Source organism: Paecilomyces variotii, assembly GCF_004022145.1.
Source record: "Paecilomyces variotii strain CBS 101075 chromosome Unknown C8Q69scaffold_3, whole genome shotgun sequence".
Lineage (NCBI taxonomy): Eukaryota > Fungi > Ascomycota > Eurotiomycetes > Eurotiales > Thermoascaceae > Paecilomyces > Paecilomyces variotii.
In genome coordinates this window covers 1,260,560-1,283,565 of record NW_021167142.1, presented here as the reverse complement: position 1 = coordinate 1,283,565, position 23,006 = coordinate 1,260,560, and the positions used below count along the sequence as shown (strand labels likewise).

Here is a 23,006-nt window from a genome sequence, read left to right as displayed (position 1 = left end):
TTTTAGGATAGCAGCCCCCTGTATATTGACAAGTTCTTGAGCCATCTGTTTTTTCACTGTTTTGGATTCGGATAAGGTTGGTAAAACCGCCGTGACAGCATGCTGTTGTATGCAATATAGAGACTTGGCGTGTAGACCGGTGCCACGATCGTCTTCAACTATAAAGTACTACTCGATACTCCGTACAGATGAACTATTGAGAAATCAGTAGCCTTGGTGGGGGAGTAGAGTAGCCAGTCCCGCATAGATCTCCATAATGCTGTTGGGAACGCGAAAACACACATTCACGTTGAAGAGAACTGCACATTTGATAATTGATAAGATTAGTGAGAAACTAACAACAGGGAACGGTGATAGAAGAGTCAAGAACTGCATAGAGGATTGGCGATAATAATGTAGCCCTGGCTAGAGTATTCTGTCTTTAGCAAGCAACTATTTTTGGAAGCAAGCGATCCTGGTCCTGGCCCAAAGAGTCGGATTATTAGTTTCAGGTACAGCAAACTGGATGGTGTGCAGAACGACGTGCAAACGCATAATAATAGTACATAGCTAAGCAATCGATAACTAGCTGAGACATGGATGCTAATCAAAGATCCAATAATGTCCAGTACCGTCTGTCGTCTTCTCCTGACGAAGTTCGTTGTGGCTGGGAGAACAGGGCGCAGGCTGGAACAAGCCGATCCAATGCGGATCCACGGGCGTGGCATGCGCCCGGCGGAGATGCTGTATATTTGCGGCCAGTTGACCTTGAAGCCCTCTTTTTCTTCCTATAGTTTCGCCTCCAGAGCTTATCATCTAGAGTAGATCAACTGCTTTCAATCCCATTGTTCTCTTAAAGTCGCTCGTTGTCCCGCTTCAACGTCGTTCGCTCTCCGGACTTTATCCCCTACTCTCACCGCATTCGCACCCCGCGGCTTCCTTTGAATTTGCCTGGTTGAGACACCGCAATTCAAAGGATCGACAAGGCCTCTTGGATCTTGGGTCTTCATTATCGATCTACTGCTTCCCTGAAGACTTCCTAATCGGTACCGCTGCGAGAAACGTTCGATTGCTCTTCCTCAAAATGTCCAGCGCCGCTGCTGTTACCATTGCGGCATCACCTTTGACCACCGCCGATTTCACCCCGGAACCGTCTCCTGCACCCTCCACCATGGCTGTCGACGAAAAGCCCCTTTTCTCTCCCACCCTCATATCTCCCGACGTCGCTGCAGCTCTGCCGGAGGGCTATACCGTCCGACCGCTGCGCCGTTCCGACTACCACAATGGCTACCTGGACGTTCTCCGGGTTCTTACCACCGTTGGAGACGTTTCCGTAGAGCAATGGAACCAAAGATACGACTGGATGTCCGTCCGCAGTGACGAGTACTATCTTCTGGTTATCTGTGATGGAACTGGCCGTGTTGTCGGTACGGGAAGCTTGATTGTGGAGCGGAAGTTCATCCACTCGCTGGGCATGGTCGGCCACATCGAAGATATTGCCGTTGAGAAGGGCCAACAGGGTAAGAAGCTGGGCCTGCGGATCATCCAGGCTTTGGACTACGTTGCAGAGAAGGTTGGCTGCTACAAGGTGCGTCAGGCATTGTTTACTCCCTGAAGATTAGACCATTTTAACTAACAAAATCTTTGTACAGACTATCCTTGACTGCTCCGAGGCAAACGAAGGATTCTATGTCAAGTGCGGCTTCAAGCGTGCCGGTCTGGAGATGGCACACTACTACTAGACTATCACGAAAAGCTGAGAGTCTAATACATTTCCATTCCACCTGTCGTCGTGGCGTTGGGCGCACGGTTCTTACTGCTGCATTTCCTGTCCTTGCACCACCTGCGGGACAAATCATACAAAAACATACGGACAAGAGTTTCAGATTCTGCTCTTGATTCCATCTTTTCGTCTTCATCGCACATGCTATCTCTGCAGAATCGCTCCATGTCTTGGGGGAAAGTGGGTTTCTAGCGCAGTTGCGCCGCTGCTTTCCATATCCGGCGACGTTCTCTGTACAAGCTTAACTTTTTTTTCCCTCGCGGGGAACCCCGGTGGCCAGAACTTATGGACGGTCGCCACACCTTTTTTTCCCTTTTATCATGTTGGAAAATATAGGCGTCGATCTCATCGCTTGTTATTGCTTTTCTGATGGGCTGTCTGGAGTGATGGCCCTCGATGGGCTCTCAGGACAAGGTCTTCGCAGGTCGCCACACGCTGGTTTCTTCACCAGCGTGGCAGGTCTCATTTTCATTTTCCCGGTTCACTCAATGATTATAGAACCTAGATTATGCACTTTGAAATAGAAATATAGAAGTTCATTGCAGGAAACTCCAAGACAGTCTTGTCAACGGCTTGCCACGCAGCAGTAGAATGCTACCCGTACTTATCTTCTAAGAGCCGCAGATATAACAGTAGATTTACGTAGATGTCAGCACGCAAGTTGCTATGAGCTTGATTTGGCATGCAATGCAGAGCGCACCTAAGCCTACGTCGAAGAATATGGAGGGAAAGGACCATCATACAGAGGTCGACCAATAGCTCTTGGAATCTCTTTCTAGATTTCTCTCTCAAAGGGACTCCGGGACTGGCTAGGAAGGAAAAACACTGATCCAGAGAAAAGACAAGGAGAATAGTGACATAAAATGCCTTTGATTTGTTTCCATCAAGAAAAAACGCCCCCCATCATCTCCTGTTTTCCGAACCGCCCATTCCTAGACGCTGATGATTTGCCTTGCTTTTCCCCTTTCCCTGACGGTACCATTCCTCACCACGCTCGGTTGTTCGTGTGTTTCACGGTCCCGCCAGTAGAGAAAAAAGAGATTTGCCCATTTAACCCATCATCGTGACCGTCATTGATGTGTCATCCTCTCTCGAAACCCTGAGGATGGAGTCGTTTACGAGGTAGGGTTGGGGTTCATCTGTAGGAATTTTTGTCAGCAACGGACCCCTCTTTGTCGTAGGTTCTCCCATCACCGATGAGACGGGAGGGAAGATGCATCACGACCCATGTGCATCGATGATACAGCATGGCCTCTCCGTCTCATCGATGAGAGACATGAGGACTATCCGAACGTACCTTTCTCTTTCCACCAGTCAGAGTAACGTTGACGAAGCGGCGAGTGTACAAGAGACGCTTCTTGGCGCGGCCCTTGGGGACCTTCTTCTTCTCCTGCTTCTCGACCTATATTTCCCAGCCCGATCAGTACTTCGTGTCCTTGCCCGTGTCCTCTTCGGATTCCATCATTCCATCGCTGAAAACTTTTGCAACCGGATTTTCATCGTCGAAAAAGAGTCGTTAACGCACCTTAGGAGTAGCAGACTTGACCTTGCCCGCACGGGCGAGAGAGCCGCTAGAGTCATCGTCAGCACACAAATCCCATCGCGAAAAGAAATCGGGCACAGTTCTTCATCTCAGGAAGTGTGCCTGGATCGAGGGTTTGGAGTAGGTTGTACTTACTGAACCTTACCCATGATGGATTATGACGGTTGGGTTGTGATGGAAAATGGGTTGTCGGAACGGTGGGTTGTCGAGGGAGAGAGATATCTGCACTATGGGGGTGCAGTCTTGTGTTCGGAGGCGAATTCCCGAGTGGATTATGTCAGATTTATCGTTGGTGCCTGAGGGTTCAAAGAAATTTGAACACGAGTTTTTGTCCACTCAAGTAATAAAATATCGTGAATTAATGAGAAATATATATTCTAAATGATAGTATACTCTAGAATACTCAAAAGTTATTTCATAACACCACGTTGAGAGCCCTCTAATGGGAGGTATAACGCACCTGTACGTGGATGCCTTACCGGGAATGATAGGGTTAAGCCCTGAAGCTCATGGTTAGGGTTTAGTAAGCGGCGCCTTGCAAGTTGCGGAGAAGCCTAGAAGAGTCACCTAGGCTTAACTGGAAAAACCGACGTATGCGGAGGGCATTAGGTGGTAAGTGTACTTACTTATTCTTGCCTTATGAACACACGTATGCACTGAATATCAAATGATCTCTAGAGAAATAAATATAGCCCGTACTCATAGATAGATACAGAGATCCGCTTACAAGATTCGGTGCAAAACAGGCAAGTATGCGGCTACTTTGATCCATAGATGTCACTAGTAGTGACGTTGAAGTAATGGTATCAGAAGGACATAGAATAATATCAAATCGAACAGGTTACGAGGTCTCTTTACTAGATACGATCCCTTACCATATACTCGCTACATCCACAGGAAGGAAAGAAAATGCACTGTCGATAGAACGGATATATTGATGACATTAGTCAATTGGAGACAGTCCGTAAACTCCTCGTGGAATCTACTGGCCAGAGCCATGAAAAGCCATCATTTCACATCCATTCCATTCCAGCGAAAATAGTATGGCGCGCGATGATAGGCCTGTTTCTAAGAGCCGAGCGCGATGTTCAATCCGCAAGAACCCGTCGCCCATGTGTTCATCCCATTTTTTATCGTGAGGAAATCAGTCCAGCTCCAGAAAATCCCAGCATATGCTACTCAATTCTCCATCATACCCCACCCAAGAACAGACAACAAGTTCGTTTAACGAGACTTGGCGGCAACCTTGGGAGCGGCACCCTTCGCACCCTGCTTGCTCTGGATACGGATCTTGCCCTGGGCGGCGCTGGCGGCGTTCTTGGCCTTCTCGGCCTTCTTCTTGCTCTCAGCAGCAGCCTTCTTCTCCTTGGCGTCCTTGATGGCAGCCTGGCGAGCGGCGGCACGGGCCTCGGGGCGCTGGCTTCGTCGCTCCTTGATCACATCGAGAGAAGCACCGACGATAGCACGCTGGCTCTTGACGACACGGCGGGTACGCTTCTTAGCGACTTCCTGTAAATTGAAAGATATCCCGTCAGCTTTTGTCCGATACAATGCTTTGCATCATCCTCCAATTTCTCCAATCGTAAGCGGTCCTTCCCGAATCCCACAACAATTCCATATCCTCTGCACGTTTCCCATTCCTCGCATAATATCGACAAATAAATCATAAAAGGATCGGATTGTACTGACTTCAGAGATACCCTTCTTGTGCTGGCGACGGTATAGGGTGGTCCAGGCAATGCGGCGAGGGTTCTTGCGCTGGAGGAAGAGGGACTCGGACTTTCCATTCTGGAAGCGGAAGATCTTGCTGTCGCCACGGACGTACAGCTTACCCTGTAATCAAGACAGAACTGTTAACGAATTGTCCCTCCATATCACTAGCTGCTGCAGGAGCAGTCCATCTCGCGTCCTCGTTGCGGATTCGATGTCCGGTCGGAAGGCGTGCACTGGCGAATGTTTCGAGGGAAAACGCACCTTTCCAGGGTAGATCTTCTCACCGCTGAAGCTATCGTCGTAGGTACGCATCTTGAATGTTGGAGATGCGCAGCCGCTCGAGACGAGTTGTTGTCGGTTGGCGTTGGGTGGTTGAGTCGAATCGTCTTTGCGGCGAGCCGATCGTGAGACTGACACAATTGTGGTGCGGTGCGGGCCTCGCTAAAGTGCGGCACGTGACCCCGTCTGCCCTTGGCCGTCGACTGACATCAACTTCCATCTGCTATACTGACAACTCGAAGACAGTAGTAGACGGTGCTGTCGTTGATTCTACAAACAGGATTTTGGAGATCATCTATTGATGCATTTGATGTATTATTCTTAAAACTCTCCACACATCTATGTTCTCGTCGTATCCTCAATCTCTTCACCCTTCTTCCCATTCCTCTAAGTATGTGCTCACCCATCCAAAGATAGCACTGACTGCGACTGGCTGTTTGGGTTCTGACACCTACTCGTGCCAGTCGCAAGGTGCCCACGGATCGGGCTTGCACACCTATAAGCACTGTCAGATCTACCTCTTATGTTTTAAAGACCATTTCCAACCTACCTTACACTGGATGTCCCGGCATCCTACTATCGGGCAAGCGCCGCAACACTCGGGGCATACGAACTTGCCGCAGCCCCCAGGAATGGAGCACTTCGAAAATGTGCTTACATCTTTGGCCAAGGGACCAAAGCAGTCGATAACAGCGAGGAGCTTTCGTGCATCCTCCCGTTTCCTGATCCAGCTGGCCTTGGTGTTATACGTGCGACGTGCTGCTTCATATATACAGCACGGCCTCTGGCATACCGCACACGGCGAGGTACATACGATACACCTCAGGTTTTTGGCATACCAATGCCGGTCATCGTGAACTCCGCGCGTGGGCTCGTCGCCGTCCAGCGAGTGTAGAATCACCTGGGTCCCGGTGACCTGTCGGACGTACTCCAGCTATGATCCTATTACTAAAGTACAGGGCAGGAAAAGTAGATGCAAGACTTACTTTTCCTTGGAGTGCGCAGCCCTGCAAAGTGTCGTCACCCTCCCCTAAGAGAAGTTGGCCTTGGCCGGTCAGATAATACGTGATAGTATTCTCATTGTAGGAACTCACCATGCTTTGTCTTTCCCCCGAAGCTGCGCCTCTTTATTGACATTTTGTCCTTTGTGACCTTCTTCCCCCTTTCCAACCTTTTGCGGGCCATTTCCGCAAGTAATTGTCCCCCTGTGGCATTTAGAGGTATGCCCGACGTATTTTCATCTCCTGGGTTCGAGGGTATCCCTCTGTGTGACAGATCACCTTGCCCCTCGGCTTCGGTCTTCCTCGTCTCCAAGATCAGCTTACGGGATCCAGGAACCCTCCATGATGCTGATTGAGTGAAGCCTAATGGTCGTATGTCATCTGTAGCATCAGACTTCAATGAGCCCTGTTGATAATATCGTCTGAGACATTCTGGGACGAGGTCCCCAGAAGGAAGACGTACGATGACTGTATTAGAAGGCCTTTGACATGATCCTGGAAATTGTTGCTGACGTGTGTTGCCGCCTTCAGACACAGCCCTGTTAGTAAAGGGGAAAGTAAACCTTTGGCGGTTAGGAACCCTTGAGTATGGCACTTCTCCAACTATATTTGGGGCTGTTGTACGGGTAGTCTGGCCGAGAACTTCGAAGCGCCCATCGGTCGTACGTGAACGAAGTCTCAACGACTGAAACTTCGGAAGAAGGCTTTCCGGTGATTTCACGTGCTTCATGAATCTATTTGAGAGGCTGTGATGAACAGGGGAGCTCTTCTGGACATGATTGTGCCTTCTCGCGGATGCTTCGCTGCCTTTCTTCATCGGTTCCGCTATTTCTGTTTTCGATTGTAGAATTGGTGTGCTTGTCTTCGCAGGTTGAGTATTTCCTAAGCTCTGTCGATGAAATCGTGACCCTTTTCTCACCATATTGCGTGGGAATTCCTTGTTTGGACCAGGATCAATGGCAATTGATCTGTTTAGAGTCTCCATGTCCCCTTTAATGGAGTGGAATTTATGTCCAAATTTCCAAGACTGCCACCAGGAGCGATACGATTCGCATTCCGGGGTCTGTCGACAGTTGTCTGATGCGTTACTGTTGAAGGACAGTGTCAAGAAGAAGTGTTTCAGATATGAATACTTGGAAAGCTGCCTTTACGGGGACAACTATTCTGATTCTTGAACTCAGGAGATATGACTTTCAGTGTCGAGGTGTGAATTCCAAGCTGATTAAACAAAGGTGCAGTTCATAGGAAAATGAACGAGTAGTACTAATATCTAGCTGATCTAGGTTGTATCCCGAGAAGCAAGTCTCTTTGGAGTTCTGGGATAGCCACCCTTGGACCAGACACAAGAAGGCTTACTGCCATTCACAAAGTAAATTCAAAAGAAGAATTCATAAGAAGAATGAGCCCTCAGAAAGAGGAGCAGAAGGTGCAAAGACAACGCCGATACATATGTTTGTCACAACGAATAAGTGACGTTGGCGTTACCACCCCTGTGAATACCAAGTGAATATTCCTAACCTTGAAGAAAAGCGTTCGAGTTGACGGAAAGTCCAAAAGTTTGTCTGGATTTAGATCCAGTGCAGATAAAGGACCTATGTCTTGCTGGAGAGTGGACTGTAAAGCCCGTGGAAAACTCGCGTGCTAGCTGCACGGGAAGAACTGGCACACGAATCGCTCCTAGGAGTTTGAAGAGACGTTTTTATGCGTAGGTTTGTTCCGCTGGCTCGAGTAACATGCCGAAGAAGCCGGTGCGTTGACCTTCTAACCAACACTGCGACGTCTCCTGACACTTAGACTGTTGTTATCTCTCCGCCGCGATCCAAGGTGACGATGACGCGGGCGTCCTCTCTCCTCAAGGACGTCATTGGGAGGTTCTGGTTCCACGGCGCTCAGCTTCACTCTCATTTCAATATCATGGTCATAATGGTGCCTAAACTTACCGTTGCGTACAACACTGAATGAGGGGGTTGAGCTTGGGTGACTAGAATTGGTTATTAAATTTCCCTGATCTTTGGTTGAGAGTCTGACTAACACTGAACGAGGCGCATTTTCGAAATTCATATGCTCTTCGGGGGAGCTTCTGTGCTTGATTGCTGCGAGGATACGGATCAGCAATTCACTGCAATTCTGCTTCCATTTGCCCAGCTGGTAGGCAAATTTGCCGGTTATCCCGCATCCACAATCATCATAGCTTGGGTCTCTAGCTTCCCCGAGAGAAGAGAAGAAACGTTCGTAAACGCGTTGTCTGCCTTCTAGGGACTCAAGTTGGAGACGTGCGGCACGAATACGGCGACGACGATCCCTCGAACGGCGAGCGGATCTGATCTCGCGGAGTCCCCCCTGATTATTTATAGCGTTAGTCCAATCGTGTGTCAGTCATCATATGGGAACTATTGGCCTACCACGCTAGCATTAGGGTAGTCGAAAACTGCAGGAGTCGGCGGCAGAGCAGTGATTCGTTCTCCCTCGCTGATATCGGTATTTCCATGGGCTAAATGGAGTGAAGTCAGTCCACATCATTTGGCCATGGGCAAAGGGGGAAATATAGCCTTTGCTATACTCGGCGGGCTCCTCGGTACCTTGATCCATGACGCTCATATGCAGTCGGAGGTCTCCTCGAAGTGATTGTCCGAAGCGAAGATAGATCTTTGTTCCTCTTGTTCCTCAGTACCGTGACACGTACTCAAGGCTCACTGACCGAAAGGAGTCAAGGGATTTGAGATCGAGAGAGAGAAAAACTAGAGACTGAAAGAGCGTTACACGTTCGTTCACGACACACGTCCAGAAAGACCTGTCTATTCTGGAGGCCAACTGAGTTCAAGGATGTCTGCCAGAATTTGGAGATAAGTCCGCATGAAATATGACTCTATATCCAGTCTGAATGCAGATAACAATCGTCAGAGGTGAGCGAGTCCGATGCAGACTGCGGCCAAGCCTAGCTGTATGCAGAGAAAGAGACCCCTGAGGAGAAATGGGAGAGAAGAACAGAGGCGGAGGGGTAGAGGAACACTCATGCCTAGATGTCCTACGTGTGGATCTACGTGGACAATAAGGGTTAGCATCGATTATGTCGTCAATCGATTATGTCGTCGATATCATCGGGGTCAACAGATTGTATACAAAGCGGCAGATCGTGATCTCAGGTGCGTAAACGACCGGGGTGAATCCAGAAAATACAGATCCATATAACAGTTTCACATTACAGGGGACCGAAATGCACTAACTGGAACAAAGGAGTCCTATATATACCTACTGTTGTTCATAGAGAGGTCAAATCTAGCTCTATATCGAACACCACACGCCAGAAATCCAGGAAATGAACGATATTTATGCACTACAGATGACACTGACGTGCGTAGGATTGTCTCTTTGTCAGCATTGGCAGTTTAATGCCACTGGAATAGCATTTAGCACAGATGATCGTCAATGTAGGATGAGTTCTACATGTATTGAATCAGATCAATCATCCTAGCATGCAGAATTTCCAGAGTCAGGACTTAGGGGAAGGAAATAGAGAAAGCTTGAGCATGGCATATCTGGGACACCGACGAAATCAAGCGAGCAACAGCATATCATATCAGTTTTCCATAGGCGTCCACTTCGTACACTTCCTCATGGCGTCTTGTAGCTTCTTGGTACCATAAGACTGCTTATCTACTATCTTAGCCATGGTCTCTATACCATAGTCTGGTATGCAGTCACCAAGATTGCTCTAGATGACTTGGGTCGGCGCGCTATTCCAGAATCCAGAATCCTCATTGAATTAGTGGTCACTATTCGTAGTTTTTCTGGTTTGAAAATGTTCTATACACAGGCAATTTATTTCATTTATAGGTAGGTATTATCTGCCATCAAAAGTACTACTGTCCTGGGGTAACGGAACAATAACATCTATCTAGAACCATGGAGGTTAGGAGTCTACGGGAAATAGAGGAACCCTTCACACAGAAAGTAAGGCAAGCTTATCATGTATCGTGGGATGAAACCCCCAGAAGAAATAGTCTAAGGAGGTAAACCGGCAAGTGTGTATGATCTAGAGATGTAATATCTTAGATACAGCTCATTCTCCAGCACTGGTAACTTCTGCTATATCAATATATTCGAGCTCTACGGTTCTACGCGGAGTCATACGACGTCATCTTACAACTCTAGGTATCTCTAACTCTCAGAAAAGAGAAGGTGCAGTTATGGCCATCCCCAACAACATTCCCTTATATGGGAATCTGGACAAGATATTGTAAACATGGACCGGTAGATTCTACGTGAGAACCATGAAACTAGCTACATAACATAACTAAACCGCAAGGCTCCCCAACAGCTCTTGGTACTGTGCAAGTTCGGAATCGAGGTTTAGGCTAGAAATTTCTGGGAGGATATGCCCGATTTACGAGACAAAGAGAAGCAAAACAGGACATTTCCTGCTTAACGCCTCAAGCCGGCAAGGTCGGGGAACATGGGCAAAATAGCAAAAGTAAAAGAAAATTTCAACTCTTTTTTTAACACCGCCCCGTCCCACAGCAAAAAAAGATGACCATCCATATGGCGTACTCGATAACTCTAAAAGCGTAGCAAAGTATGTAGATAGAAAGTAGAATGGTTCAGAAGGCGCTGAGGAAATGTCTTTCACTTAATTGGAACCGGATAGGTCTTGGTTGTTTTCGTGATCACATCAGAGGTCGTCGATATGTTTCTAGTAGTCGCGACTGGTTTAAGAAGAACAATAGTCTGGGCTCTAGGTCATAGCGTGCGTCCTCGTCCACTCCCTAGCAGTCTGAATGGCTGCAGGCTCGTCTTCCTTCCAACGCTGGGCAACGTCATTTGCGAGAGGATCATCTGGGTTAGGAGCTCCAAGCAGAGCCTGGATAGAAAGGAGGATAGTGCGGATCTGCAAAGCCGGTGACCAGTTGTCTTGATAGATGTTAGTCTCATACCACTGGAACAAGAACAATTACCGGAAGTCTTACTCTTCAGCACATCCAAGCAGATTCTACCGAGTCGGTCAATGTTGGGATGATAGATCTTCGTAAGGAAGCGGATCTTGGGAGGAGTCATAGGGTAGTCGTCTGGCAAAAACAGCTCAAGCCTAAAGATACCTCCTGCATCGGGGTCAGCTGGAATCCCCCAATGAATTTCTACATTGGAACACCTACCTTCGTAAGGAGACTGCGCGGGTCCATGGATCGTGACGTCGAAATATCGCAGATTATCTTCATGAGGCACAGCATTGATTCCAGGGACCCTGTGAGTATTCCGTCAGTGAGCAAAAGCTCCTAGAATGATTGCTGATACTGGATATAACTCACGGTTCCGCCATTAGGCGTTCCGTCTCCTTCACTATTCTCTTTGGCAAGGCCATTTTGTCGGTATAAAGGACGGTTCAAACAGCTTAGAACGAATAAGCTGTTAAGACAGCGAATGTTGCTTTACAATAAAGCAACAAGTTCTTCCCTTCCGAAGCTGCGGATTTTGTCCCCACTCTGCAAGAGAAGCAGTGCACCTCCGAATGTGCTGGACGTCACCAGTTGTGGTGCAATTTAAGCTCTTTCTAAAAGAGTGAGTTATGGATTATGGTGAATAGATGGCAGACGTGAAGCTGATAAGATATTACCAACAGCAGCTCCGCCAGACTTCTTCAAGGTGAGGAACGTAACAGAGGAGGGGCATCCAGCTCTGGTCTGTTCCGCCTCCCGTAGTACAGCCCACTATCTATCCGGTGGCCGATACGAGCTTTATGTGCAGAAGATATCACGTGCGGTGATCCATGCCTTCTCCACAATGTTGACCGATTATCCCCATACAATCGCTGAAGCTCGGACTTCATCTTCAAAAAGGTTATGTTGACTAGATCAACCATTTCCTTTTACTCAATTGCACCATAGCTTTGCCCAATGCACTTGCGAATATCTGATCTCCCCATGTTCTTCTAGGTACCACGCATCTTCCGTTTTATTTTCTGGGCCGCACGATGAAAACCCATCACCAAAGCGACTGGATACCAGGATCAGCCTAGCCTCACTATCGAATACTGCAACGGATAATCGATATGAGACAGCCGCACATGGCTTCTTTCCACGGCTCTCTACCTTCGTATTCGCTCTGCCGTGGCGATCGATCGGCATCTTGAGGGTCCCCGTACTCACAACTGCGGCCTTACGGAACGGCATTGTATCTAGAGGAGGCAGACTGTCAAAATGTCTAGCCCGGCAGATTCAAAGACGTCGAAGACGGTGGCTTCAGCCTTTGAGAGTCCAACCTTTGGCGAAGACAGTTCGTTCCATGTGGAGCAGCCAGTCGGCTCCGCGTCAATATCTCCGTGTGGGCGCGATGTCGTTCTTGCCTCGAAGGAAGGCCTCCATATCATCGACCTTGATTCTCCTTACTCGCCCCCTCGATATCTCCCTCATCATACACCCTGGGAGGTTGCAGACGTACAATGGTCACCGTTCGCGGTGCGCGATTACTGGGTTGTGAGTACGTCGAACCAGAAGGCACTGGTATGGAACTTGGCCATGAAGTCGCATGAGAACTCCATTGAACATGTACTACACGCTCATTCCCGCGCAATCACGGATATCAACTTCTCGGCTCATCATCCGGACACGCTTGCTACTTGTGGTGTTGATAGTTTCGTGCATTGTTGGGATCTCCGGACTCCTGCAAGACCTGTCGTATCATTCTCTGATTGGTTTGCTGGTGCAACTCAAGTCAAGTGGAATAGACAGGACCCCCATGTAATTGCAAGCTCTCACGATAAATTCCTCAGAATCTGGGACAAGAGAATGGGTGCAACGCCGATCAAGTCTATTGAGGCGCACAGCACAACGATTTACGGCGTTGACTGGAACCGAGTTCGTCCTGGGGCGGTTACTACCTGCTCCCTAGACAAAACGATCAAATTCTGGGATTACACTGCTGAAGGTGAAGTCCCCGAAAAGGTAATCAAGACACCGTTTCCGGTTTGGCGGGCTAGGAACACACCTTTCGGCTGGGGGGTGTTAGCTATGCCGCAGCGTGGAAACAGTGATCTCCATCTATATAGTCGTCGAACGCCTGAAGGAAACCAAATATTTGACCCGAACCAGACCCTTTCTTTGGTCCATAGCTTCCCCGGCCATAAGGGCCAAGTCAAGGAATTTCTATGGAGAGCTCGTGGATCTGTCATGGATGGCATCGACCACAGAGATTTCCAACTTGTCTCCTGGGGCACTGACAGGGAACTCCGCTTGCACAGGGTCGATCCGGAGGTATTAAGGGCTGTTGGATATGAGAAAGGAAAATCGTTTGTCCCGACCTTGAACATCACGCGCAAAGGTGCCGTATACAAGACCTACCGTGATGAGCCTCTGGACCAGGATTTTACCGAATTATTTGAGTCTGAGCCTGCCCTGTCGTCAGGACCTCGGACTACAGGTCAACATCGCCCACGGACCGGCGGAGGCATAGCCATGAATAATGTCTCGCTGCGTTCTGCTCGTCCGTGGACACAGGGTGGCCAGCTGGATTCAAGAGTCGGCATGCAAACACGCTCCAATATCAGGGCCGATACGAATCCCATCGCTTGGATGCGGGGTGTAAAAATATCCGGCTGGGACATCGAGACTCTCGGTGACGAAATAACACATGTAGGAGAGAGATTCACTAAAGTTGTCTTTGAGTCTGTCGATATCAGACAGCGCAAGACAACGGTTTCACTCCATGGGCCATGGGGGCCCGAAGGAGCTTCTCTATTCTTGAAGGTGGACATCAAGTTTCCCAGCGAATATCCCCGAAGTGCTATCCCGACCTTCAATATTCAAAGGACGACATCGGTAACTGATCAGCTGGCGAACAAAATTGCCTCAGAGCTACGCACGATCGCAGAAATTTATCTTGCGAAGAAACGTGGTTGTCTAGAAGGCGTACTGCGATATCTACTAGGAGAGTGCAATCTCGAAGAAAGCGTCGCCTGGGTTCTCGGTGAGACTGCAGAGACAGTCAAGTCGCCAGTCACGGGCACAGTGGAAGGCGAAGAATCAAGTGACGAAGATGAAGAGGTAGGCCAATTCCAGAACCAGGATCTGGGTATGAGCTCCGAGCTTCTTCGACCGGTGAACGCGAATGTCATGGTCCCCGTTGCGAAGGCATGTGGTGCGCTTTGGGCCAACGATGGTCGACTTGTCTGCTTCTTCCCACCCAAAAAGGACAGGCAGAGTGCTGTGTTTGATACCCTTGGCTTCAGCGCCATGACCAGGCTGTCTCGAGCCGACAAAGTCTTTGAAGGGTTCGGTCGCCTTCAAACGAGCTCACCGGGTCCAAGGACAACGACCGGTACTGGCACGGGCACGGGCACGGGAACGAATACCATCACAGACGATGGCACCTCAGACTATTCCGACGATTCCTCCGTCGCATCATCGAGTTCATCCGGGTCCTCGGGCCTTCTTACAGGCCTCCCAAGTCGTTTTCCGGCGCCCCAAACCTGGCGTAGTGCCGGAAGTCTGGGATTCCGTCAGGCACGTTCTACAGACAACTCCCAGAAATCTACGAATGGCGGTGGTCCTCAGAGGTCATCGGATGCACCGCAGAACATCATTTCGATCCACGATTTTAACTACCTGTTGCCAGCAAAGAGGGAGTTGGCTGTCCAGTATCGTATCTTTGGGAAGGGTGCTGATGTTTGTGCTCATAACGCAGCTGTGGCCGCAGATGCAGGATACCACGACCTAGCTCAAGTCTGGGGTCTGATTAGACTGATACTGCACAATCAGGTCCCCAACGAGCCAGAGCTTCAGGCTGATATTCCTACGATCGCAAGACTTGCAACTACTGGTGACATGAAAAGAAAGGATAGTGGGGTCGATTTGAGCTACGATAACCCCAAGGCCTCACCAGATGTTGCAACCTCTAGCAATATCCGATGGGGAGAACACCCGCTCGGTGGTCGCTGGCTTGTTCCTGCCCTCTTTGATCACTTCGAAAGGATCGGAGATGTGCAAATGCTTGCGATGCTTTCTTCCATTTTCCATGAATCTGGGACTAGGAGGAATGCTTCTCCTAGACTGCATCGCCGAGATAATACAACATCTGCCCATATAGAGGACCCTAGTTTCTCTTTGGACTTCAACTATTCCAAACCAACATCCCATAGATCACAAGTCACGACTCCGATTACAATTGCGTCGAGAGATAGCCACAATACCTCGGGCGTCCAGAGCCCTCGTCGTTCATCTGCAGAATTCTTGCGAAGTGACTTCACGCCACCTTATTCCACCGGTACAACGCCTCCAGTTGCGTCTCGTGCAGGGGCTGTAACGGCAGACAGGAAAAGTAACATCCAAGGTCTCTCGATTTCAGCTTCTCCAGACCAGCACTCGGTTCCCCGAAGCAGCTCTGGTATCGGGTCGGCCCTGGCATCATCCCTATCGCGATCCTTTACCTTCGGACCATCATCAGCTTCACCTCCCGCAAGCACTCTCAAGCAAAAGAGGCCAAGTCCCAATGGCAGCCTGAACACTTCAGCTGGGCCAGGAGCATGGACTACTAGCGGGTTTTTCAGTCGGGCTGCGTCAGCGATTCCTGATTATTTGACAACATCTGGCACGATGACATCACAAGCTCAGTCTGATACCGAGAGTGAGAGACGTCCCCAGCTCGCGAAACAGCCTATGAGAATGAAGATAACGTTCAAAAACCAAGACTCGTTCGACAGCGATGGAAATAGTCACAACACATTCCTTGACAATAGGAAAGATTGGCTCTATGGCTCCTATCGCGCTGCGTACGCTCATTTGTTGTTTATTTGGGGGCTGCCAATTCAGCGCAGTGAAGTGCTTAAAATAAATAGGATAACAGACAGTGCTACTCCACGCTTCAGCCGTCATGGCTCTCGCAGTCCTCGGGCGTCCATCTCCCTCCCGTCCTCTAAGCGCAAGGAGTCACCTGCACCTCTCCTTACTGAAGCAAATCGGGGGTTGGACATTCAAAAACATTGCACCAACTGTGGTTTTGCTCTACAGCTATCTGTTTTTGCTACTTCCTCAAAAAAGAATGCGGCAAATGGCAAGACCGCTACGAACCAGTCGGCCTTGAAATGTCCGAACTGCAAGCCAGTACAGCCATTGCCCACGAGACTCCCATGCATCATATGTGGTGAGATTGTGGACGGGATGTTTACGCCATGTCTCAACTGCGGGCATCTCAGCTGCTTCGAATGTCACCAGCTATGGTTCTCCAGGCCTCCTGACGAGTTGACGGGGGCCAGCACACAGAATATAGAACAAAAAGACAGCACCGGTGTGCAGTTCTGCCCCAGCGGTTGTGGCTGCAACTGTTCTGAACATGTGGTGTACAAAGTGTCTCTCCCTCCCAGTCTTACTCCCGGGCATGAGGGCGATAGTAGACACAGCTCGAGAAGCAGATCTCGTCGCAGGTGGACTGAAATTGCCCCTGGCAGTTCTTCTCGGGTGTCGCTTAACGCTGGTCATGACCAAGATGACCTAGAAATCTTTCGTTCTTCACCATTTGCATCTCTTGCGAGAGGCTTGGGTGCTGGATTAAGCCGCGGCCTGACTTCTAAGGATGAAAAGAAGGAATCTTCAGCACCAAACGCCACTAAGGAAAAGAAGAGCAGTCACCGACCAACGCGAACGATGCGCTAATAGTTAATCATTGCTACAATTACACAGTGAGACATGACATGCAGCCTTTATAGACGTGGTTCTTTGGTCGTTCAATTGAGCTGCTTTACGCTTTCATTTCTTCTATCTTGCATTTTTAGCGCGGCGTTGGATTGGCCCTTACCACCGGAAGAGCAAACCACTGGATAATTTAATGTACTATCGACGTACTGTCAATCTCTGGTTAGGTCTATGTTGCATATGTACAGTAATTAGTGAGCTTGATGATACCTATGATTGGAATATGCGTGATTGCGGAATCGTGGTTTTGCAGGATGACGTGTCGATTAGATCTCGAAGCCCGGTTCAATACCAACACGAAGCCAATGCTGATATTATTGGTCTCGTCCTGTTGCATACGTTGGACCAGTGGCATTCTGGGAGACAGTAATATTGTAGTCTTAATCTATGCTGGGTAGATTTGGACCTAGCTGTCATCAGTAACCGAAAATATATATTCTATCTTCTGTCAAATATATCCGGCTATCATCCTGTATATGTACACAACCCAACAGAGTCTAGACGATAGTCACCCTTCTTACACATATATACAAAAATATATTATCATAGTCCATAAAATTTGACGCACTCAAAATCCATCACCTATCGCCCTCAACGGTATATTCTTCGGCACAACAAAAAGCGCCGTAGCCTCAACACAGAGCTTTCCTGTCTGATCACGAACTTCAGCCGTCATATGAGCTTTGCGATCCGTGCTCAATATCGGATCTAGCGTCGCCTGAATGGTGTAATAAGATCCCGAGGAAACTCGAGCACGGTAGTTGATGTTGAGATTGGCCGTAACACCCGTTTTGGCAGGGAAGCTACGAACAGCGACTCGGCCGAACGTCTCATCTAAAACAGTTGCGAGGGCGCCGCCGTGCACAACGGTGGGCCAGCCTTCTAGACCACCGCCGAAATAGACGACGTTTATGATGCTCTTTTTCTTGTCGTTGTAGAAGAGTTTCTGGGTTTACCAATGTTAGCTCAATCCGTTCATTTCTTTTTTTTCCCCGTCGTCAAGCAGTGTTTCAATGGAACAAAAGCAGCGACATGAAAATCGGAAAGAAAAGATGAACCTATAACTAACCTGCAACGCCAACCCCCTACTCCCCTTCAACGACCCCGACGTCAACCGATGTTCTTTCTCCTCATCTGAAAAATTGCTATAGGCCGTCCACTCTCCTCCAAGGTCCGGATCATTTCTTAATGCCTGCACGACCGGTAGAAATTCATATTCCCTCTCTATCCTTTTTCTCCACGTAATGTCTTCTTCCGTATCAGGTACCGGAGGGGAGGCTATTAGCTTCTCTATTCCGCTACCGAGCGATAGGCCCAGACCACCAAATATGGCGATGTAGAGTAAGTTGCGGAGGCGACGCGATCGAGTAGATTTTTGCGATTGCGATTGTGAGGGCGGTGCAATTGGGGGTGTCGCTGAGCTATTGCATCTTTTCGAGAGTAGCTGTCTTGTTGGTCTTAGTGATAATGCCAACGGCCGTTGTGGATATATCTGCTTTAATAATGGAGCTTGAAAGCTCCGTGCAAAGGGCATCTTTGCTGCGAGTATCGTCAATGCTGCTGGTCGCTGTCGCCTGCGGAGGACTGAGATATTGTCTGACGAGCGTTCGGAGAGTCTACCGAGGCATAATGCCCAAGGTCACGTGGCGTGGATTTGGAGATCGCGGGGAATATTGTCAATGGGTCCTTGATCTACTCGGTACATTGGAACATATTAGCTATAGTTGAGGGCCAAGTCTAACAAATTACGAATGAGTGTCTTTAAGATATAAAGGCTACTCCTCGTAGAAGTATTTCTTTATTACCATACAACATGGTTGGATCATAATCTAAATCAAGTTCGTATGTTCTAACTCGTGATTTTGGTTCATCTAAACGCATCATATCATGGTGAGGTGAATCTGCAGTGGATTTCTCAAGAAAGCGACAATCAAATCATGCTGCAGCATTGCTGAAACGACGAAGAGCGCATAATGGGGCGATCACTGCTGGATCTCCTCGGCAGTCGGGAGATCAATGGCGCGGTAAAGGAGGATCAATGCAGAATGCGACTCACCTAAAACGATATCAGCAATGGTAAACAGACATAGGTCGGAATCGAAAAGCACTTACCACCGCCAGAAAGAGTCTCAATCTTATCAGCCTCTACCTCCGTCACTTTCTCATCGTTGAACCACCACCACTTGCCATCTTCCTCGCGTCTCTTTCCGCCTGGAGCTCTAGGGTCGTCGACAAGGCGTCCTTGCTTCTTCACGTACGCGGTGTAGTGGCCGCTATCGGCACTGGCTCCTTGATGGGTAATGACTCCGCGAAGTTCATACAGGCCCGATTTGTTCGATCCCTCGTCCGTGGCAAGTTTCGGGTCGATAAGTTCAAAGAGCTCTTTCTTGGCCTTGAGAATCGAAGCTGTTCTCTCAGCCTCAAACTCCTCGTCCGACTTGAAGACGTCAGTCATTCCAGTGTCCATATCCTTCGCCTCAGGCTTCTTCTCAGACTCCTTCTGCTCCTCCGCAGCCGCCTTCTTCTGTAATGGCTCGACAGGGCCACCTGCTCCGGCGTTGGCGGCTTCCTCGCGCTGGTGAGCAATCTTTTGTCGCTTTCTAGCTCGCTCGACGTCCTGCTCATCCTTGCGAATCTCGCGGACCTTGTCCCTAACTGGGATAAGTTGCTTCTGGAGCGTTTCCGTGCAGAATTCCACAGCATCGAGCTCTGCAGGGAAAGTGACCTTGCGCATGATCTTAGCCTTCTTCTTGGTTTCACGCTTCCAGAAGAATCTGACAAAGTGCACAGTCAGGTACTTAGGCAAGCGAGAGATGCGCGATCGCTTCGTATAGCTTGCGTCTCGGCCCAGTGTGGGCGAGTTTTTCTCTATTTTCTCCTCGAGACCATCCAGAATGCCATCACGGAGGTGGTTGGTTTCCTTGTTGATGTGACAGTCTAATTTCAAGAAGGAATCGGAAGTTTTCACGGGTTCCTCGCCTGCCTCCTTGGCCGCCGCTTCATCACACTCAATAACAGATTCCATCTGACCAGCAAGATATTTATCTATGAACGAGATGTCGCCTTCGCCTTCTTTGATTATCAGCCTGTGGCGCAACTGACTGATGATCTGCGACCACGCTTCTTCCGCATCCTGCTGGGCATATCCATGGCCGTGCTCGGCCTTCTGTGCAAACTGAGGGAAAGCATTCCGTAGGGCATTCAAGAACATGAGTGGCGGGAACCCTTCTTGCGTCTCAGACATTTGCTTATACAGATCTCGTAGAGAGGCTGTCAGATCCATCGATGCACCCAGCCCTCCCAGGCCAAATGTGCTGAGATCCGAGAGCCCACCAGAGCCCGTACCGGCGCCGGAGGAGGAACTGTACTTCATAAGTTCTTCCTGAAGTTCAGGCATGCCCTTCAACGTCTGAAGCGTGGCATTCAAGTAACAAGTGTTTCCAAGGTTTTGCAGACCGGCAGGAGTAGCACCATCCGCTCTAGCTGCTTCAGCTTCCGTCATATCCTCCAGGAACTTGATCGCATCCTTCGGCCGTCCGAGAGCGGCCTCGCCTTGGGCTCCGGACGGAGTACCCATCATCATGAAGGTCTGTCCGGGCTTGGCGTTGAGAGAAGAAAGGGGGGTGTCATCCTTAAGCTGACCACCTTTCACCAGGATCTTCTGCCTGTCCGGCTCGACACCAGTCAAAGAGTAGAGCTGGTACTTGAAAGTCTCGCCATTTGACGTCGGGTCGAGCTCGACCTCATGACGTTTGCCTTGGTGCTTGACAATGACTACGCACATGCTGTCAGCAACAGTTGCATTCCACACAAGCTTCTAATACCTCGAAAGACATACCTGGGATCGTCGCCATGGTGAAATTTGGAGTTGAAAGAAGGCAAAGAGCTCATCCTTCGGAGGTTTGGGCAAGATGGTGGCATAAACAAGCGCCACCGCAGCTTACGGCAGCCTGGGCGAGATCGTGGGGCAGCCAATGCAAACAGCACAAACATCCCCGACATCCACGGCGGACACAGCATCATCCAGGACGACGTGTCTTGGAGCACCAGTCTTTGAAGCTTTTATCGGGCAACTCTGTTCTTCATACCTGCATGCAAGGTTGGAGCTCTTCGAGGCTGCTATCCGCTTCTCAGACTTTCGAAGAACCAGTCCAGGGGTCAAGGAATCGTCATCGGTGGTATTGGCCTACTTAAAACAACGGTAGCTACATCGACTTGGAAATACACAAGGCCCCTCTCCTGCGCTGTTCGACATGGTATGTGAAATTGCAATGACAACCACTGCTTCTAGTATATCAATACTGAGCCATTCTTAGTCTCAGTCGCTGCGACCCTACCTTCAATGTGTCCGGTCGTCCCTGACCGCCGCACTCACTGCTTCCAACTTCGCATCGCAGACGTCGGAAAGACACAATGTGCCCGAAATCGAAGCTGCAACCTCTCCAGAGCTTTTGCTGAATCCTCTTACCGTCGCCCGTAATGAGAATGAGAAAGTCCTCATCGAGCCTAGTGTCAACAGTGTCCGAGTTAGCATCCGAATAAAACAGGCAGACGAGATCGAACATATCCTCGTACATAAGTTTACCCGATTCTTGACGCAGCGCGCAGAGTCATTTTTCATCTTGAGACGGAAGCCGGTCAAGGTGTGTTTGATAATTGGTCAAAGCATTGCCACTGTTACTGACTTGCTGCAGGGATACGATATCTCCTTCCTGATCACCAACTTCCACACGGAAGCCATGTTGAAGCACAAGCTGGTGGACTTTATTATTCAGTTCATGGAGGAGGTGGACAAGGAAATTTCAGAGATGAAACTTTTCGTATGTCGCGACCCAATTATCATTGGCGAGCCCAAAGGCCCGATGACGATGTCCATACATTAGACGCTGACTATGTACAGCTGAACGCGCGTGCCCGTTTCGTAGCAGAATCTTTCTTGACTCCGGTACGTATTATCTGTTGCTCAAGGTATAAAATGTCCACTGACTTGCCGCTTGTAGTTTGACTAAGGCGCTGGTTTGCCTTTGTCCGTATTTCCTGGCGAATGAATAATACATGACTTTCAATGTATTTCAGTCACAATTCGTGTACAGTTTTAGGCTGGCATAAAGTTTCCAGCAGGTGCGGCTTCTTCTAGCATCAATCCCCATCCTGTAACCGGAGCCCTGCCTAGGCGAGTCATTCATAGGCCAGATTAGGCGGCACCTACCGATTGGAGAAGGAATCAGCAAGTCGTTATATCTTCGTATTAGCCTTTTTCATCCCTTAAATATCACAACCCCGAGTCTTGACGATCCGACAGTACCCATCCTTCTCGTGACGATGGCCAATCCGTATCCCTTCCTGTATGTCTTTTCTGGTGAGTAGGTGAGCTTTTGAGCATACTGCCATTCCTGTTCCAGATTCGTCTGTTCTCTCATCAAATAGCTGCTTTATTGCGTACAGCATCTTGTGGGTACGGTATCCAAAGGAGTCAATATGGGACATGCATAGTGGCAAGGCAGATACCCTTTTCCGTTATAGTCATTCTGCCTTTGGGCATATTTTGTATCTATACTCTGAAGAAGACATGTTATATTACTCTGGTCTATCTGTACTTCATCTATACTAATCTACTGCTATATGTCATTTCCTATCTCCTTTCAACCGGTGCTTTATAGCTCATGTCTGCTTTATGCTGTTTGAGAAACCTTATGGCCTAGTACTGCTCATTGTTAAGATTCTCATTTACATACATTTTCCTGCTCTCTGCATATTTGTGTCTTTGATGGTTATTATCCTTTATTTGTCTTCTCTGGTTCATATATCTCATCGCCTATTCCAAAGGGGAAGCTTGATTATATCAAGCCACTTTTTGATAAGGGTTGCTTACAGAACTATTCTTAACAACTGATACTGGCTCGGAGATGCTCTCATATTCGTGAACCCTCTCACTATACATCGCTTACTCATATATGAGGCGTCATAGTAGGGTGACGCCGAGATATCTAACGTTACGTTCAGGCAAATCCGTGTTACCTTCAAGGAACAGA

The 23,006-nt window shown here is 48.9% G+C and overlaps 11 protein-coding genes across 11 annotated transcripts; 4 read left to right on the top strand and 7 right to left on the bottom strand.

The window, feature by feature from the left end:
* Positions 1–1,150: 1,150 nt before the first annotated feature.
* On the top strand, positions 1,151–1,721 carry C8Q69DRAFT_399400 (acyl-CoA N-acyltransferase; the record flags this gene model as incomplete). The annotated part of the gene is made up of 2 exons (XM_028627846.1): positions 1,151–1,567; positions 1,632–1,721. 2 exons carry the CDS (start codon positions 1,151–1,153, stop codon positions 1,719–1,721), a joined length of 507 nt encoding a protein of 168 aa, XP_028486578.1.
* Positions 1,722–2,397: 676 nt separating this feature from the next.
* On the bottom strand, positions 2,398–3,533 carry C8Q69DRAFT_461727 (30S ribosomal protein S30e). Its single transcript, XM_028630268.1, has 4 exons — positions 3,441–3,533; positions 3,288–3,333; positions 3,060–3,164; positions 2,398–2,901 (listed from the first exon to the last, which is right to left on the bottom strand). The coding sequence occupies exons 1-4, from the start codon at positions 3,452–3,454 to the stop codon at positions 2,878–2,880; spliced, it is 189 nt and encodes a 62-aa protein (XP_028486577.1). The 5' UTR covers positions 3,455–3,533; the 3' UTR covers positions 2,398–2,877.
* A 1,309-nt stretch (positions 3,534–4,842) lies between these two features.
* On the bottom strand, positions 4,843–5,521 carry C8Q69DRAFT_209772 (ribosomal protein L24e-domain-containing protein). The gene is made up of 2 exons (XM_028626172.1): positions 5,280–5,521; positions 4,843–5,138 (listed from the first exon to the last, which is right to left on the bottom strand). The coding sequence occupies exons 1-2, from the start codon at positions 5,328–5,330 to the stop codon at positions 4,866–4,868; spliced, it is 324 nt and encodes a 107-aa protein (XP_028486576.1). The 5' UTR covers positions 5,331–5,521; the 3' UTR covers positions 4,843–4,865.
* Positions 5,522–6,264: 743 nt separating this feature from the next.
* On the bottom strand, positions 6,265–7,513 carry C8Q69DRAFT_209753 (hypothetical protein). Its single transcript, XM_028626170.1, has one exon. The coding sequence runs from the start codon at positions 7,281–7,283 to the stop codon at positions 6,375–6,377; it is 909 nt and encodes a 302-aa protein (XP_028486575.1). The 5' UTR covers positions 7,284–7,513; the 3' UTR covers positions 6,265–6,374.
* A 444-nt stretch (positions 7,514–7,957) lies between these two features.
* On the bottom strand, positions 7,958–8,887 carry C8Q69DRAFT_497350 (hypothetical protein; the record flags this gene model as incomplete). The annotated part of the gene is made up of 4 exons (XM_028632282.1): positions 7,958–8,172; positions 8,239–8,638; positions 8,701–8,789; positions 8,878–8,887. 4 exons carry the CDS (start codon positions 8,885–8,887, stop codon positions 8,060–8,062), a joined length of 612 nt encoding a protein of 203 aa, XP_028486574.1. The 3' UTR covers positions 7,958–8,059.
* A 1,910-nt stretch (positions 8,888–10,797) lies between these two features.
* C8Q69DRAFT_209608 (ubiquitin-protein ligase) lies at positions 10,798–11,792 on the bottom strand. The gene is made up of 4 exons (XM_028626169.1): positions 11,602–11,792; positions 11,449–11,537; positions 11,263–11,394; positions 10,798–11,206 (listed from the first exon to the last, which is right to left on the bottom strand). Exons 1-4 carry the CDS (start codon positions 11,652–11,654, stop codon positions 11,031–11,033), a joined length of 450 nt encoding a protein of 149 aa, XP_028486573.1. The 5' UTR covers positions 11,655–11,792; the 3' UTR covers positions 10,798–11,030.
* Positions 11,793–12,320: 528 nt separating this feature from the next.
* On the top strand, positions 12,321–17,021 carry C8Q69DRAFT_209606 (WD repeat protein). Its single transcript, XM_028626168.1, has one exon. It carries the CDS (start codon positions 12,490–12,492, stop codon positions 16,933–16,935), a length of 4,446 nt encoding a protein of 1,481 aa, XP_028486572.1. The 5' UTR covers positions 12,321–12,489; the 3' UTR covers positions 16,936–17,021.
* C8Q69DRAFT_209605 (hypothetical protein) lies at positions 17,022–17,409 on the top strand. The gene has a single exon (XM_028626167.1). The coding sequence runs from the start codon at positions 17,108–17,110 to the stop codon at positions 17,342–17,344; it is 237 nt and encodes a 78-aa protein (XP_028486571.1). The 5' UTR covers positions 17,022–17,107; the 3' UTR covers positions 17,345–17,409.
* C8Q69DRAFT_461711 (thioesterase family protein) lies at positions 17,381–18,797 on the bottom strand. The gene is made up of 3 exons (XM_028630267.1): positions 18,780–18,797; positions 18,044–18,666; positions 17,381–17,920 (listed from the first exon to the last, which is right to left on the bottom strand). The coding sequence occupies exons 2-3, from the start codon at positions 18,506–18,508 to the stop codon at positions 17,543–17,545; spliced, it is 843 nt and encodes a 280-aa protein (XP_028486570.1). The 5' UTR covers positions 18,509–18,666; positions 18,780–18,797; the 3' UTR covers positions 17,381–17,542.
* Positions 18,671–20,955, bottom strand: C8Q69DRAFT_461709 (putative ubiquitin C-terminal hydrolase). Its single transcript, XM_028630266.1, has 3 exons — positions 20,813–20,955; positions 19,087–20,748; positions 18,671–19,030 (listed from the first exon to the last, which is right to left on the bottom strand). The coding sequence occupies exons 1-3, from the start codon at positions 20,826–20,828 to the stop codon at positions 18,957–18,959; spliced, it is 1,752 nt and encodes a 583-aa protein (XP_028486569.1). The 5' UTR covers positions 20,829–20,955; the 3' UTR covers positions 18,671–18,956.
* A 272-nt stretch (positions 20,956–21,227) lies between these two features.
* On the top strand, positions 21,228–21,983 carry C8Q69DRAFT_443333 (putative ARP2/3 complex 20 kDa subunit; the record flags this gene model as incomplete). The annotated part of the gene is made up of 5 exons (XM_028628905.1): positions 21,228–21,230; positions 21,291–21,617; positions 21,669–21,794; positions 21,875–21,919; positions 21,975–21,983. 5 exons carry the CDS (start codon positions 21,228–21,230, stop codon positions 21,981–21,983), a joined length of 510 nt encoding a protein of 169 aa, XP_028486568.1.
* Positions 21,984–23,006: the final 1,023 nt, after the last annotated feature.

Excerpts from the sequence above, each read along its gene's own strand:
- C8Q69DRAFT_209606 (XM_028626168.1), top strand. The coding sequence starts at position 12,490 with ATGTCTAGCCCGGCAGATTCAAAGACGTCGAAGACGGTGGCTTCAGCC.
- C8Q69DRAFT_461711 (XM_028630267.1), bottom strand. The coding sequence starts at position 18,508 with ATGCCCTTTGCACGGAGCTTTCAAGCTCCATTATTAAAGCAGATATAT. Across the intron at positions 17,921-18,043 it reads GTAGGGGGTTGGCGTTGCAG|AAACTCTTCTACAACGACAA; the intron begins GTTAGTTATAGG and ends TGGTAAACCCAG.
- C8Q69DRAFT_209608 (XM_028626169.1), bottom strand. The coding sequence starts at position 11,654 with ATGGCCTTGCCAAAGAGAATAGTGAAGGAGACGGAACGCCTAATGGCG. Across the intron at positions 11,538-11,601 it reads GAACGCCTAATGGCGGAACC|GGTCCCTGGAATCAATGCTG; the intron begins GTGAGTTATATC and ends GAATACTCACAG. Across the intron at positions 11,395-11,448 it reads CGCGCAGTCTCCTTACGAAG|GAGGTATCTTTAGGCTTGAG; the intron begins GTAGGTGTTCCA and ends ACCCCGATGCAG.
- C8Q69DRAFT_209605 (XM_028626167.1), top strand. The coding sequence starts at position 17,108 with ATGTACTATCGACGTACTGTCAATCTCTGGTTAGGTCTATGTTGCATA.
- C8Q69DRAFT_209772 (XM_028626172.1), bottom strand. The coding sequence starts at position 5,330 with ATGCGTACCTACGACGATAGCTTCAGCGGTGAGAAGATCTACCCTGGA. Across the intron at positions 5,139-5,279 it reads AGAAGATCTACCCTGGAAAG|GGTAAGCTGTACGTCCGTGG; the intron begins GTGCGTTTTCCC and ends TCTTGATTACAG.
- C8Q69DRAFT_209753 (XM_028626170.1), bottom strand. The coding sequence starts at position 7,283 with ATGGAGACTCTAAACAGATCAATTGCCATTGATCCTGGTCCAAACAAG.
- C8Q69DRAFT_461727 (XM_028630268.1), bottom strand. Across the intron at positions 3,165-3,287 it reads TCAAGTCTGCTACTCCTAAG|GTCGAGAAGCAGGAGAAGAA; the intron begins GTGCGTTAACGA and ends TGGGAAATATAG. Across the intron at positions 2,902-3,059 it reads TGACTGGTGGAAAGAGAAAG|ATGAACCCCAACCCTACCTC; the intron begins GTACGTTCGGAT and ends AAATTCCTACAG.
- C8Q69DRAFT_461709 (XM_028630266.1), bottom strand. Across the intron at positions 19,031-19,086 it reads TGAGACTCTTTCTGGCGGTG|GTGAGTCGCATTCTGCATTG; the intron begins GTAAGTGCTTTT and ends ATATCGTTTTAG.